This window comes from Carassius carassius, chromosome 39 (assembly GCF_963082965.1).
Source record: "Carassius carassius chromosome 39, fCarCar2.1, whole genome shotgun sequence".
In the NCBI taxonomy this organism is placed as follows: Eukaryota; Metazoa; Chordata; class Actinopteri; order Cypriniformes; family Cyprinidae; genus Carassius; species Carassius carassius.
This window is the reverse complement of record NC_081793.1, coordinates 28,141,218-28,158,375: the sequence shown is the minus strand read 5'-3', so window position 1 is coordinate 28,158,375 and position 17,158 is coordinate 28,141,218. Positions and strand designations below refer to the sequence as shown.

Genomic DNA, 17,158 nt, shown 5'->3' with positions numbered 1-17,158 from the left:
ACCTTGCATTACTGTAAAGCTATTATATAAAAATTATAATACACTATAATAAAATAATCTCTTCTAATATTTTTTCCACCTACATAACATAACTAAAAATTTGAAGAAAATATGCTTAATTGTCATTGTAATAATTGTTACATTGCATAAAATCTTATTATTTATATTTTTTATATTTATATAAAATACAATTATTATATTCACATTTAAACTGTATTTCCCTGCATTTTGTGTAATGCAAAAAAAACACTTTATTTTAAATTAAATAAATTTACATTACTGTAAAGAGATTATATAACAATCATAATTGACTATAATAAAAAAAAACTGTCTAATTAATTTTTTTTTTTAAATTGTTATTTTTTATTGACTTGTTATTGTTTGCACATGCTGTTTCAGCCCAAAATTTAAGATTAACTTCAAATCTACTGCAAAATCCAGCCAGAGAACCTGAAGCCAGCTCAACACACACACACACACACACACACACACACACACACACACACACACACACCTGTATTTGTAAACACCAAACAGAGTAGTTCATATTCCACGCTTCACCCTTCAAATCTAGACTTAAAAATACTTTTCTAATATATTTTTCATGCTCAAACGAACGCTAGATTGCATATGCATGCAACTGTGATGTATAATGTAATCCGTGCACGCGTGAGAGCGGACAGTAAACTGCGCTGTGTGTGTTTGTGAGGCAGGTTTATGAAGACCCCGTGACCTTTGCCCTCTCACACACCTTACTGGCCCAGGCGTCCTCGTCCCAGGATGTGAGCTGCAGCACGCGGATGATTTCATTGATTTCTGCGCTCATCTTCTCCACGGTGAAGTTCCTGTTCTTCAGGGCCTCCTCCACACCTTTCCCCTGAGACGTCCGGGTCGTCACGAAGATCTTGATGCCTGCGTGAGACACCAACAGACATTTCTGCTCACCAAAAAAACTGTAAAAATTGTGAAATATTATTATAATTTAAAACATCTGTTCTCTGTGTGAATCTGTGTTAGAGTGTAATTTATTTCTGTGATGCTCCGCTGTATTTTCAGCATCATTCCTCCAGTCTTCAGTGTCACATGATCTTCAGAAATCAGAATAATATGCTTTATTCAATATTTCTGGATTCACAGATAAACAGAGAATCTGTATTGGAATAGTCTGTTCTGATCAACTGAATGCATCCTAGCTGTGTTTCTCTAGATCTGCGAGGTCAGAGGTCGCTCAGACCTGAGATGAGGACGGGCAGCAGCTCTTTGACGGTGTTCATGGAGTTGACCAGCATGACTCTGTGCTCCTGATGAGTTAATTCCTGCTGACGCTCGTCAATCATCTTGGCCATCTTCGTCATGCCTGTGAACACAAACACAGCCTTTTACTGATCGACTAGTTCAGTCTAGAAGTAGCATACGAACCAATATCAGCACTCAAGATCACTTCATAAAGATTGTATGTAAACAGAAGACAAATCAGAAACAGAAAGAGAGATTAAATAAAAAAAAACAGCATACTTGGATAATTACAGAAGCAGAGCACGCACAAAAAATAAAATAAAAATCAGATGCAACATGATGACCGAGCATGAGGGTATAACTCAGGGTTTATTTGATAAATAGAAAGTTCAAAAGAACAGCATTTATTTGAAATTAAAAATATTTTGTAACATTATAAATGCCTTTCCTGTCCTCGATTTAATATCAATATTAAAAATAATACAAAATAATTATTTTTATAATACAAAAATAATAATTGTATTTTTTCTATAATAAAAGGAAAAATACAGCAATCTGGAAAGTATAACTACAGTGCATTTCACAAAGCCCGAACGAGCAAAACTAAATGAATAAATAACAAAATCAGATGCAACACAAAGCATTAACCACGAACTCATGATTATTTGATCATTTGAAAGTTCAAAAGAACAGAATTTATCTGAAATGCAAATCTTTTTCAACATTTTAAATGTTTAAAAATGTATTGCATCGTTTGCTGAATAAAAGCATTAATTAAAAAAAATTATAAATTAACGGTACTAAACATTTCAACAGCAACGTATTTTTATTTCCTATAAATATTTACATAATTTAATAATAAATAATTGGTTACTATATAACATTGTAAATATATATATATATATATATATATATATATATATATATATATATATATATAAATAAATAAATAAATAAATAAATAAATAAATAAATATATATATATATATATAAATATAACATTGTAAATATAAACATTGTAAATATAAAGAATTATAGCTATTGTTAGAATTTTTTTACTCTACTAAAAATTGAAATGCAACAATCTGGAAAGTTTACAGCTTTAATGCACTTCACAACAAGCAAAACAAATCAGAAACGAATACAATTACATACATAATATAAAAGTTATTCTAGAAAGGAAATAAAAACAAATAAAAATAAAATCGAAATCAACAACAACAAAAAAAACAACATGCATTATGCCCCCGCCCCCAGCTCCAGATCCTGCTCCACACACTTTAACATGAAATACCTGGTCCCAGGTTCTTGGTGTAAGTGATCAGGTCCTCCATGGACTCCACCACCTCAGCCACGGTCAGATACTCCAGAATCCCTTTACACACACGGATGATCTTACGAACCTGAGATCAGGAAGAAGTGCCTTGTGTTCAGTACCATGCACAAGCTCAGAGTCAAAGGAATGAACCCATTAAAGGGTTTTAAAAGCATCGCACCTCGGCCTCGTCGAAGGTCAGAAGCAGGTCGGAGGTTCCTGACAGGATCCCGCGGGACCCGTCGATCAGATAATCTCTGGCTTGGACTGAATACGGGTCGGCCTTCAGCATCTGAGCCGCCTGAACCAGTTTAGTGCACGCCGTCTCAACCCTACAGAGAACCAGAGCGAACAGAGACAGCCTTCGTTACGGTGATTACACATTCATCTGACCGTCTAGAGACACCGTAAACATGCAGTATCTTACAAACACAGGAATAATGTAAAATATTATTCCAATAACAAATAACTGTTTTCTATGTGAATAAATATTAAATAGTCATTTATTTCTGTGATCAAAGTTGGATTTTCAGCTTCATTACTCCAATATTTTTGTGGAAAATCTATATATTTTTTTATGAATCGTTTGATGAACGGAAAGTTTAAAAGAACAGCATTTATTAGAAATGGAAATCGTTTGTAGCATTGTTAATGTGTTTTACTGACACTTTTGAGCAATTTAATGCATCCCTGTTAAATAAAAGTATTAATTTATTTCTAAAAATATTACTAAACTTGTTAACAATAGTGTATTTATGAAGTACATTTCCTAGAAATATTTTAAAATTTTAATGTAAATATTTTAAATGTTATTTACTTTTCTTTTTACTTTTTTTTATTAGTTTTTTTTCTTTACCGAAATGAAGATAACATTATCTCAGTGACAGATCAGAGGAAATAGGAAAGACAACAAAGCAGAACTTCACAGAAAACCTAATGTTTACATTTGCAAACATAAAAACAGGATGCAAAACATCAGCAAATGTTGAAATTTCAGAGCACGTAGATCACATGCGCTACAAGTTCTGAATCTTTATCGTATTTATTTTTCACAGTTTGAGTCACTCCCCAAATACAGCCGGTCCGACATGCATGCTTTTTATTCTCAGTCAGCAACTCTAAATCACACAGGAGTGACTTATGGAGCCCTGATTCCCACGACACACACACACACACACACACACACACACACACTCATGTCCTATTCATCTGTGTCTGACTGTCGTCAGGAGGGTTTTGTTGTAGTTGCAGAATAGAGACTGGTGTCATATTTCTCTGTGGCAGGACAAACCACATCTGTGTGTGTGTGTGTGTGTGTGTGTGACAGGATAGCAAGGTCACAACAGTGGGTGTGTGTGTGTAGGCTAACAGTAAAGCATAAGTATTTTAATCAGCATTACTGCAGCAGGCCACACAGGAACACAAACTATATTTAGAGGGAAATGCAGGCGGTCCATTATGTGTGTCTGTGTTTCCAGAGACTCAGAGATCTGAGTACAGCAGAATGAGTTCATGCATGACTCAAAGCAGCTTCAGGATCCATGAAGCTGCGCACGAGCGCCTGCGACGAGCTAATGGCTTTCAGACTTGTGTGACATATCATTATTGTAAACATATCAGGTGTGATGACAACACAACCACAAGAGAGACAAAACGTCTGAGTAAGCAGCCACAAAAACAGCATGTCTGTGGGCTTCCAGATGAGCAGCATCAGGGTTCAGGACTTTTTCAGCTATTTTCTGCTTTGTTTTATTTAGTTATTCCCTCAGCGGCACTGAGATACACAGATGTTTGGGTAAATCGCTGGAGATTTCCCAGCTGCTGTACTGCGTCCTAATGGACGTTCACACTGGCAGGCATCTCATTTAGTTGAATCACTAATTCATTATATCTCTGAATGATTTAACGGAGTAATATATTTTTAAATGTCTTTGTGTGTGTGTGCGTGTGTGTCATAAAGGTTTGGAACCACATGGGTGAACTGTCCCTTTAAGTTAAGCACAATTTTTAAGCAAATGAGCAGTCCTTTGATACATTGTTGCAAGTCTCATTTAAAATTAACAACTCTGGTTGGTATGTGGATGCAAATCAATTACAGTGTAAACAAACCATAACTGGACAACACCAATAATTCGGAATGACCTATAAAGCTATTTCCCGTAAGTGAGGAGTAATGCGGAGGCTCTGTGTGCGTTCTGAGACGGTGTTGAAGAGCTCGAGTGTAGTTGTGTTTGCTCCAGCATGTCTGCACCTGATTTATTAGTCAACACACCTGCATTAGAGCACTTCCTCTCTCAACAAACACCACATGCACACTCATTCACACACCATAGTTACATTTACATGTGTGCATTTGGCAGATGCATTTATCCAAAGCGGATGCAAAACATTGCATTCAAGATATGCATTTTATAAGTTCATGCATTCCATTCAAATCAAAGCCATGGGATTAAATACAAAACAAGATGAAAGAAGAGGAGGCCAGAGTTTATGCAAGCGCTGCTGTTGCATATAGATTTTCATTTAAAACAAAAGGCTGATGCAGACAAAACAGAGCACCACACACACTTAACATGTTGTCCATGACCTTTAACTTCAACAGAGTGTGTGTGTGTGTGTGTGTGTGTGTGTGTGTGTGTGTGTATGTCTTACTTTATAAAGGCAGGCGGCATGTCTCTTCTCATGATGGCATCCTCGGTGGTCTGAACCGTCTCTTTGCCCACCTGCGTTAAACACACACACCAAACACACAATAAATACACCTAATAACCATTAAAAACAGAAACACGCGAGAGCTTGCGAAGTTTAATTTCCTGAATATGTGATTTATTTCTTCCACGCAGCACAAAAGGAGATCTATTGCATAATAGCTAGAACATTTTTTCATCATAAATAATCAACTAAGTTTGATTCACTTAAAAAAAGCAGTTCAAAATGTATTCGATTCAGCTCAGATTCCAAAAACACATTTTTTACAAATGTGTGTAAACCTCTGTGCTACATCCATTTATTTATATTGTCCACAATGCACATATTTGCAATGATCTTCTAATAAAATGTACATTACAACAAAACTGTCTCTTAAGCAACATGTTAATAATTAAACTGATTTACGTCTCTCAGACTGAAAGTACAAAAGAACAGTTCTCCGTTCCTTAGTTTGATGTGACCATAAAGACTGCTTCATTTCAACATTTCCACTTGTGTTTCACACACACACACACACACACACACACACACACACACACACACACACACACACACACACACACACACACACACACACACACACACACACACACACACACACACACACACACACACACACAGTGAGCAGGTCTGTTGTCATCCAGATGACTTCATGTTTGGTTCGTCTCCAATTTGGTCTCGCTTAGAACACTCCAGACCATGTTTAACCGTTTTCTCCCAAAATGAGCTCACACTGATGTTATTTTAACATGATGCAACTAAACCTAATCTGTCATTTTCAACATATACCTGCAGAACTGGAGTCTGTGTATTACAATCTACTAGAAACCAATGAAACAAGTCCTGTTTCACATCTTGGTGTTATTCTCTAAACAGCTCAGGTCCCTTTTCCAAATTTAACTCGCTACACAATCAGAAAATCATTTGCATCTGTAGCTCAGATGAAGATACTTAAAGAGCCTTATTCAAATCATTAACCCTAACTCTGAGCAGAAGTAACCGCTCAATCGCAGGCTGCATGTTCAGACGAATCGGATCAGAGAACATTCCTCTCTCTGTCTGCGTTTCCTGGTGAAAGAGCTGTGTTCTTCAAGCAAAAGATCAGACAGGTAAGAACAGGTTCAGTCACAAATCCGACAGGATAGTACACCTAAAGATGAAAAATCACTCCACCTCAAGTAGTTTAAAATCTGTATGACTATCTCTTCTGTGGAAAACAAAAAGAGATTTATTGCATAAATTCAATAATGTTTTTTTATAATACAGACAGAGATTATTAAGTGAATTAGGATGATTAAGTTAAATAATTAAAATAAATTGAAAATAATTAACAAAAAGTTACAAATCAATTAATTACTAAATTGTGTTTGTTTTAATTGATTACAATGAACAACATAATTAAAATACTTGATGTTCATTAAAAACAAATTACCGTATTTTTCGGACTATAAGTCGCACCTGAGTATAAGTCGCATCAGTCCAAAACTACATCAAGATGAGGAAAAAAACATAAGTCGCACTGGACTATAAGTCGCATTTATTTAGAACCAAGAGAAAACATTACCGTCTCCAGCCGCGAGAGGGCGCTCTATGTCTTCAGTGTAGATTACAGGAGCACTGAGCAGCATAGAGCGCCCCCTCGAGGCTGGAGACGGTAATGTTTTCTCTTGGTTCATGTCTCTTGGTTCATTTCTATTGGTTCATGTCAAATTAATTTTGATAAATAAGTCGCACCTGACTATAAGTCGCAGGACCAGCCAAACTATGAAAAAAAGTGCGACTTATAGTCCGGAAAATACGGTACAAATAATTACAAATGTATAAACATTTATCGAAATCCATTTAAATACTTAAACCATAAAATATATATATATATATATATATATATATATATATATATATATATATATATATATATATATATATATATATATATATATATATATATATATATATATACACAATTATAAACATAAAAACATTAATAAATCAATAATACTTTAAAAGAACTCAAATACATTACAATTAATTCATTAAAATGTATTAAAACAATTCACTAAAATATAATTATTTAAATGTGACCACAAACATTTATTTATTAAACTTTATGTAAATCAAGAATAATTTAAAATAATAAAATTATGAATAATTCAAATAAAAAAATAAATAATTTAAATTAAACTAATTAACTAAAATAAATAAAAATGTATTAAAATAAACAAATTAATTAATAATTAAATTCTGTCTTCATGACTCCTCTGAATTCCGAATTCTAAAGTCTACAAATTTTTTTAAATAATTCTGCCCTAAAATATTCCCCTCATAAATCTAGTTTGTACTAATTCCAAAATGATTTCATGTCCATTATTTCAAGCATCATCTGAAACTGTTTTAACGTTTAATTGATGTTGAATCCAACACAAGAGATCTGAAATGAATGAGCCTGCAGAACGACGACAAGAGAGAAAAGTGAATCGTTTTTACGTTTACATCTGTTCCTCAAACATAGCAATCACATGACTTCAAAAGACTTGACATATGAACTACTTTCATGCTGCTGTTTTCATCATCATTGGAGCTCAACAGCCTCTTGACGACAATAAATACATCCTCTTTTGTTTTCCCACAGAAGAAAATCAGTCACAGTGGTTTACGACATGATGGGAAGGAAATGATGACATGACAGACTTCGAACTTTTGGGCGAACTGTCACTTGAAGGCCTCATGCAGCTTGCAGTACTGTGTGGGTTTTGAGAAGCTCTCAGGCTGAGGCATCACTTACTGATGAAGTCACTTCCTGTAAATCTCATTATGGCACCGTCAGCTCTGAACACACTCCCAGCAGCTGATGAAAGCTTCATAGAGAGCTCAATGTGTGGACAGTCTGCTCGCATCCGGCTAACAGACGGCTCTTTGTATGCGCTTCTCAATGCTCTCTCTACACACACTCAGAGAAGAGCCCTCACACACCGCTCTTGTGCTCAACTCTATTGAATAAGACAACCATCCACAACCAGCTCATTTTAACATTGAGCCGAGTCATTATAGCACCAAATATTTCAAATTGGGGGTAAAAAGAGACTAGAGAAAACTCTATCATGGTGGAAATTGCAGGAACGCCACTTTGATTAGATTAGCGTTATAAAACATTTCATGACTCAGAACTGGTAAGTTAGTCGAGCGATCATATATTGACTGTTTAGGGATGTGCAAATTTTCTAAATCGATTGAAAATTTTATGAAAATGTGCGCATCCCAGCTGTAGATGAGTTTGTTTCTTCATCAGGTTTGGAGAAATGAAGCACTGCATCAGTGTCTCATCAATGGATGCTCTGCAGTGAATGGGTGCCGTCAGAATAAGAGCTGATAAAAACATCACAATAATCCACAGCACTGGAGAAGACATAAGATTAAACAAATTCAGCATTAAGATTTCCATAATCCATAATAACACTTCCTCCAGTGAAAAAGTGTTCTGGTCTGAATTAGGAGAGAAATCAGATCACGCAATGGATTTTTTCCCCCTTACAAAAACATCTTTTGTCTTCTCCAGATGTTAACTGATGGAGTGCTGTGGATTATTGTGATGTTTTTATCAGCTGTTTAGACTCTCATTCTGACGGCACCCATTCACTCCAATAACCAGCACTAAAATCAAGACACTTTAGAAACAGGAAGTCAGACTTTAAAGTCAGACATTAAGTTATCCTGTCGCCAATCCAACCATTACGATCTCGACAGGGTTTGTAAACCCTTTTAATTAACCACAAACATAACTAACCCATTCCCTTCCGCCTACAAAAGCAATAAAACAATCTGGCTCCCAAACAAGCCAACAAGTCTCACTATGTGCGATTGATAGAAAAACTCAGTTCTGCTTGAATGAAGCTCTGCTCTCGTCCCACGCTTCTCTTAAAGAGTTATTTAGGAACACATTATCTCTGCGTGTAATTATAACAACAGGTGGATGATAAACGTTCTCTGGCTGAAAGAGAGAGACTGTATATCTGTCCGCTCCGAGACACAAACAACAATGAACCGACCGACTCTCAGTCTGCACTGGGAGGAAAACTACTGAAGAACTAGAAGCCTTCTTCTGTCTCAGCTCTGGAACATTATAACCCTGAGACAAGGAGACAAGCCACAGAGAACCTCCTCAGAGAACCTCGCAGGCAATCTGGAGAAGTAAAGGCTTTCAAAAACCTATTCAGAAAGCTCCAGATGACTATCTGAAGTCCTGTAACAAAACTGGGCAACTTAATAAACCAAAAAATGTTTGAGAATTCAGTAATGGTGAACATTTGGATATTTTGAAAATAGATACGTATTTTCCGAACTATAAGTCACACTTTTTTTCATAGTTTGGCTGGTCCTGCGACTTATTTATCAAAATTAATTTGATATAAACTAAGTGACATGAACCAAGAGAAAACATTACCGTCTCCAGCCTCGAGAGGGCGCTCTAATGCTGCTCAGTGCTCCTGTAGTCTACACTGAAAACATAGAGCGCCCTCTCGCGGCTGGAGACGGTATTGTTTTCTCTTGGTTCTTGGTTCTAAATAAATGCGACTTATAGTCCAGTGCGACTTAAATGTTTTTTTCCTCATCATGACGTATTTTTGGACTGATGCGACTTATACTCTGAAAAATACGGGTACTAAGAAATTAAAGCCTTATGAAATAGTTTTATTTTTTCCCCAAATTCTGTTAGATTTTTTTTTAAACAGTTGAATTAAATTATAAATTGATAAAAGAAAAACATGTATAATCAATTTAAAACAGATATATTTTTTCCTAAATCCTCTCATTTTTTTCTCTAAATGGATTTTTATTTTTCTAGATTCTGTTTCCCCCCGATTAAATTTTTCTGGATTCTGTTTTAACAGTTAAATTAAGTTTTATTAAATCAAAGCACATGTCTAATTAATTTAAAACAAGGAACTTATACAATTTTACAACAACTGATTAAAAGTTTGAAGGAGAGTATATTTTTAGGGCCCTATGAAACCAGTTTTATTTTTTCCCAAATTATTATTTTGATATATTATTATGGTTTTAATTAGAGCTGAAACAACGAATCGATTTAATCGATTAAAATCGATTATTAAATTAGTTGTCAACTAATTTAGTCATCGATTCGTTGCTAAATAACTTTTATGTGCCGTAAGCGGCTCATTTCGTGCATATTTCAAATCTGCGGTGACCAAAGTGTGGCAGTAATGAGCCACCGGAGGTTTTACTCAGCCAGTACAGCAGGAGAAGTAGCGAATAGCCAATAGCTGGCCTCGTTTTATGTCACGTGCTCCCCGAACAGCGTCTCTGCAGCATTCAAGCGTGATGTGGGAGCATAGACATCATATATGATGTTTATGTGTGGGAGTACTTTACTTTGAGCCTTTAAAAAAGAAGCGTAACCTGTAAACTCTGCACTACTGAACTGTTTAAGGGGACATTCACATATCGCGTCTTTTGCGCGCTCAAGTTATTTCCAACACCGTACCGCATCGAGTTAAAAACATTTCAACTTTTCAGAATGCTGCAAGCGCACCGCGGGTCATGTGACAAGAACTAACCAATCAGCTTCATCCTTTCTCGTAACAACGTTAAAAGCTCAGTCAAGATGAAAGGAACAGCTGATCATAGCTGTATATGGATTTCCATTTTGAAATAAATTTAGTAGCAGAGCTACTGCAAGCGATTTTTTGAGCTGCAAATCCATTTATCCTTTGCTGAAATTTCCGCGTCTTCAAGGAGAGAGCACGTCATGGTTGCTTAGCAAAGGCAGACGCCTCAGGGGCGCTTCTGCTCGTGCGCTATGGAAAGAAGGAGAAAGCGGCGCGCCTATCGTTTTCCACGCGTTTTAGGCGCGATTTGTGAACGGCCCCTAAGACTTTCATTTGTGCAGATTCTCCAGCAAAATGTTGTTTGCAAATGTTAAGTCGTAAAACATGATAACATTGCTTTTTAACAGTTAACATTTAAAGCTTTACAAACATGTTCCGTAATCAGTTTGTCGTTTACCAGTTCAAAATTCAGTCGTGCAGCCTAATTATGACTGAATGAGAGAGGTAAATGTTTAAAGATATTTGAAATGCACTTTTTTTCTAAGTATTCACTGCTCTTTTTCACACAGCAGGTTTTTTGTGTGTGTCCAATTTTTTTTCTGGAAAACCTTCTGATGGATTTTACTTTAAATTGTGAGTTCCATTCAGGTTTCATGCCATTGGCACTTTTTTCGAAGGATTGTTTACAATTTCACAGCATAAGCTATAAAGCTGTTTCCCAGTAAATAATAAAATACAATGCACTGCAATTTTATTCTGTTTTATCCTTATTCTTCCTGAAAATATGTTCTGAAAGATTGCTTAAGCTTTGTTCGGGATGTTAAACTACTTTAGGAGCTCTATGGACTGCCATGGTGAAAACATTATTTTAAATCTCCTTGTGAAATTTGCTAGAGTATGGGTCAGTGTTTTGATTGCAGAAGAGTTCGACAAAGGATTACTAACACAATAAAACAACTCCAGGTATATTTTGATGAGGATATGACAGTGCAAAATGGTTAAAATCTCTTAAAAATCTATGCTGAAGGATAAAGACCATTTATTAATAATTTACTTGGGGAAAAAATGAAAAAAAAAATAAAATATAAGTACATAAACCGATTAATCGATTAATCGTAAAAATAATCGGCAGATTAATCGATTATCAAAATAATCGTTAGTTGCAGCCCTAGTTTTAATTGTTCTGGATTGTGTTTTAACAGTTAAAGTAATTTTTGTTGATTAAAAAGCATGTCTAATTGAAGTCATAAAATGTATGCAACGTAACAACAATTGATTAATTACACTTTCAGAAACCTAGGAAATCAGTTTTACTTTTTCTCAAATTCTATTGACTTTTTCTGCCTTTTTCTGAATTCAGCTTTTTTTCCTCCTCGTTTCACTTTTTTTATTCTAGATGAAATGGTTGAATTAAATTTAAGCATATTTAATTATTTGAAATCATGAAACTTATACAATTTAACAACAGCTGATGAAACCGTAAACAAAAATAAAAAATTAAGGGTGTTCTGTTTTTTTCACTTTAATTTTTCTGTATTCTATTTTAACTATTTAATTAAATAATTCTTTCATTTATTTAAAAAAAGCATGTCTATTTAACTGAATTCATAAAACCTGCATCAGCTGAATAATAGGGCACCATTAAGTATTTTATTTTATTTGAAATTCTATGTCTTCTGTTTATTTTTTATGGATTTATGATTTAATACATTTATTATCAAAATTGGTGGCAATTAAATTAAGGCATAAAACATGAATTTAATGTCAATTTAACTAATATTTTCAAATGTAATCAACTGATAATTTAACAACCCTTTTTAAAATTTTAAATGATTAAATATTTACAGAAATTTATTTAAAAAGTTCTACTTTAAGACGTGCATTGTACTCTAAAATAATGCATTTCTGTCACAATTTATTCAGGTTGAACCAAACTTTTATTTTGGCAGGTTGTTGTTAATTCCTTTGAGTTTGTGTGTGTTTTTGACGCTAGTTTTATCAAGAGTAATGTTGAAATGCTGGTGAAATTCAAATGTTCACGTCGTGTGTTGTGTCTCTTTCACACAGAGACCCACAAAACATTCAGATTTCACATCAAACAGTCTTTTTTGCGCTTCAGTATGATCATGATTTTTCATGATATCATTCACATCCGTAGATGAATGCAGCTTCTGCCTTCACATGAAGAGTCTTGTGGTTGAGCTGATGCTGTGAAAGATAACGTTTCAGAATAACGCAACTTCCTGCAGAAGCTTTCTAGGAAGAGCGTCATAACTAAGGTCTCTTTCATCTGGAAGTCCGTGTTTTTAAGACTGGAACAAGTGCAGTTGGAAAGGAAATACACAACTTCCTTCTCCTTTGGTGCTTGTGTCATGCAGATAAATGTTCTTTCTTTCCAAAAGAAGTCTCCTAACATAAGAACTGGAGGAGTTCATGGCCTTCAGCAGCAGTATCTTGCCTCATACAGCCGGATTTCTCTCAGCTCTGATAACAAACGCTTCTCTTGTAGAGTTGGGAGGAGGCTTTTGTCCGTGTGGTCTTGAGAAATGTTCAGCTATGCAGCGTTTGACCCTTCAGTCTCTAACGTTCCCAGCACTGACCACAGAATGTGTGTCTAAAACATTCAGAACAATAATGCAAAAACATCATTTTTAGATCAGTGAGATGGGAGGAATCCTTAACTCACGACTTCTGACTTTAAGATGAAAACATCTAAAAATCTAGAGGAAAACGTTCATCTCAGATGGCAAAGAAATTAACTACTTATGTGATAATTGGAAATATAATTGCAAAATGTATACTTTAATATTAAAAAATTTTACCACTTAATTTTAAATCATTATATAAAATATTTTATTTTATATTAACGTTTTAAACAATTATATTATGTGTACAGTTTTTTTTTTATTGTACTCAGATGAGTTAAATATAGATTTTATACAATTGAATATATTCAATTTAGTAATTTTTAAATGTATAAATATTATAATTAAACTAATATTTGTAATTAAAATTCTAAATTAATATTTTAATATTTATAAACATGAATTGTATCATTTCTTTAAACTGATAGCCTGAATGCACTGTAAGTCGCTTTGGATAAAAGCGTCTGCTAAATGCATAAATATAAAATATAAATATATAAATATAAATAATTTGATTATAAATCATTTCAAATAATAATATTATTGGAAATTAAAGTTTAAAAATGAACACATTTTAGTACATGTATACATTTTTTACATTTATCATTTTACTCAGATGATAAAAAGTAATTAATTCGTAATTTATTTGTAAATATAATTGCAAAATATATCATATAATTTATATAAATATACATATTTTATATAAATAGTACATAAATATAAAAATGCTCATATCACATAATTACTTTAAGTAAATTATTTTAAATAATTATTTTAAAATGTTTTTAAACAATTATAATTTATTTTATGTATGCAATTTTATTTTATTACACTATTATATATTATTTTTTAACCATGTGTTAATATTTTACATTAACTTTTTAAAATATATTTTTATTTTAAAATAATTTGAATATAATACATATTTTAAATATATAATAATATTAAATAAATTAAATTTATTTTTTAATTAAATTTAATTAGACCCAGCGTCATGCTGTTCTTTATGTTTTCATGTTACAGAAAAAAAAACAGGATTAAATTTCATGATTCAGTGATTCTCTGTCTGAAGAGTCTCTCTGTGATCTGTCCAGAAGAGACACTATGAACAATTCACTAAAGTTCATTTAGCATCAAAATCTATTTTTATTAAGCACTCTGAGCTCTGATGTTGTGTCTCGACTAAAGCAGGAAATCATTTCAGTCTCTGTAAATGTAAGAAGTCCAAAAGCCCATAATAAACCACTAACACGCCCACGAAGCTACTGCACACCACTCGCTAACCAAATTACACATCAATATATAGAGGAAGAAAAAGAAAGCAAAGAGGAAGGAAGATGAGAAATAGAAGCATTCAAACAGGAGTGTAGAAGAAATAACGCTTTAATACTGTGCTAAACTGAGCCGGTCGTGTTTTAAAGCACACAGAAATCTCAGATGAACCTGAGATGAAGACGAGAGACATTAGAAACCGCAGTTCCAGGAGTTATCTGAGAAAACAACATCCTCCAAAGCTGCACAGACAGCTTCTATCAGGAAGTGATTACCTGGCTGGGGTCACAGACACCTGAACAAATTAAACCCCAACCTAGAAACGACTTTAACCTTAACCAACCCTCATTAAGCTCCAGTTACTGTGACACAGACTCGAGTCAGATTCAGAGGAACAAAAACCTCCATCCAGTGTTATTTCAAGAGTATGAAGTTATCTCTGGACAGCTGCTAAGGATAACTGAAGAGCAGAGGCTTGCTGATGAATTTACAGGGTTTTGTTTCCGTTTTAGGTGACCACACACACACACACACACACACACACACGCATGCAGACAGCTGATAGAAGCACTTCTGCACAATCTCTTCATGAGAGACCTTTTCCCTTCCTTTGGAGGAATATATATATATATATATATACACACACACACACATATATATATATATATATATATCTATATGTTTTATAATATCTATATATTTTACAAAATAACTATAAATATTATAAAATAATAAAAAAGTATTTTATATAAAAAACAAAAACAGAAAGAAAAAAGAAAAACAAACATCGGTGGTTGTACATACAGAATACAACTGTATAATCTAACAAAATTAGTGATACGATGCGTGTTATTTACAGATACACGTTCTTCTCTAAATTGTACTTAAAATAGCAGGATGCATTCTTAATGTTACGTTTTTGACATAAATGGACAATTTGAAAATCACATGCCATTGTGAAAATGTCCCAGGAATCAATTCTGGGGTACATGTGTGCCTTTATTAGGGCTTGTCTCTGGTTGAGAGAAGTTTGTGTGGTTTGATGCGGATGCCTCGAGATCTCTGAACCGCTGTCTACTCTGTGGTTATCTGAGGTTAGTAAGACACAGTCAAGAAGATTCACACAACATATGAATCAGACAAGCTTAATTATTGTTGTGCAAAAGAAATTAAATGCCCTCAATGAAATAATGTGGGCTAAAACGACAAAACACTCTCAAAATAGGGGTTTCACAACGATGCCATAGAAAAAAAACAGTTTTGGTTCCACAAAGAACCATTTTTTTCTAGGTGCATCAAATATTTGACTAATCTAAAGAGGATTTTCCACATTAAAGAATGCTTTGTGGAAAAGTTCTTTAAATGCAATAAAATCCTGTATTGTTCTGATTCATGAACCTCGTGTTCCTGAGCATTACATGTTACACAAACCACCAGCTGAACGACTAGTTTCACTCTTTTGGTTCAGATCATGAAGGGCATGTCGTGGCGCAGCGGTGTTTCAGTGGAAAGGGCGAAATCCAAGAGGAAAAGGCGGAACTCGGTTTGGATCAAAGCCAAATTAGAACTTCATGAAACTTTCGTGGATACATTAACACCAGACAACGAGACTTTAAATCCCCCCTGAGATAATAAGATGTGCATCCACGCTTATCAATGAGAGTAAACCCCGAGCTCTTACCCGGACCAGGTTACTGACAGCTGCCTGCACAGCGGCCACCGGAGCGGTGAGATCCGGGATGGCTTTCCCGTCCACCTCTCCCTCCTCGTGCATGATGACCAGATGAGAGATCTGCTGGGCCACCGGCTCCAGGATACTCTCGATCGTCTTTGTGTGAAAAACCGGCATGGTGAGCACTTAAGAGAACGCAAACTCTGTATCCAAGTGTGTATCCAGAGTCCCCTATCCGTATCCGAGCACCACCGAGACTATCCCCCTCAAGAACACACTGACGCTCCTTCAGGCATCTAACTAATCATCGCGGGAAGCGAGTCTTCTAGAGAATGAATCGTTCGGTGGAGTCGGTTCGCAAAATGATTTGTTCGCGTATCGCATCAACAACTCACCGATTCTGACAACGTTTGATATTTATTCCTTGAAACTGCACTGTTATCTGCTTTTTGTTACCGGTAATTTTAATTGGTAAATAATCTAACTGTAATAATATGTTTTTAATGTTACTAGTATATTCATTATATTCTAGAGTTAGATCCAGCAACGCTTTTCCTGCATTTACAATACTGCCACAACAAAGTAGTTAAAGTGTTTACTATGAAAAATTAGTTATTTGTACCAAGAAGCCTACTGGTAGGCCTGCTTATTCTAGAATTTGATTCATTAACATCGACTACTAAATCATTTGCTATGTTTGTCTTCATACACATTTATTTAAAACCCAGTTTAAATCTCTGGTAGG

At 34.6% G+C, this 17,158-nt stretch overlaps 1 protein-coding gene across 1 annotated transcript in view; it reads right to left on the bottom strand.

The window, feature by feature from the left end:
* LOC132121723 (vinculin-like) overlaps positions 1–16,707 on the bottom strand; it is a 32,193-nt gene extending 15,486 nt beyond the window's left edge. The window contains exons 1-6 of the mRNA XM_059531448.1: positions 16,423–16,707; positions 5,204–5,274; positions 2,733–2,883; positions 2,531–2,639; positions 1,235–1,357; positions 752–912 (exon numbers count right to left, since the gene is read on the bottom strand). Coding sequence (XP_059387431.1) covers positions 752–912; positions 1,235–1,357; positions 2,531–2,639; positions 2,733–2,883; positions 5,204–5,274; positions 16,423–16,590 — 783 coding nt within the window. The 5' untranslated portion in view covers positions 16,591–16,707. The remainder of the gene's footprint in view (positions 1–751; positions 913–1,234; positions 1,358–2,530; positions 2,640–2,732; positions 2,884–5,203; positions 5,275–16,422) is intronic.
* Positions 16,708–17,158: the final 451 nt, after the last annotated feature.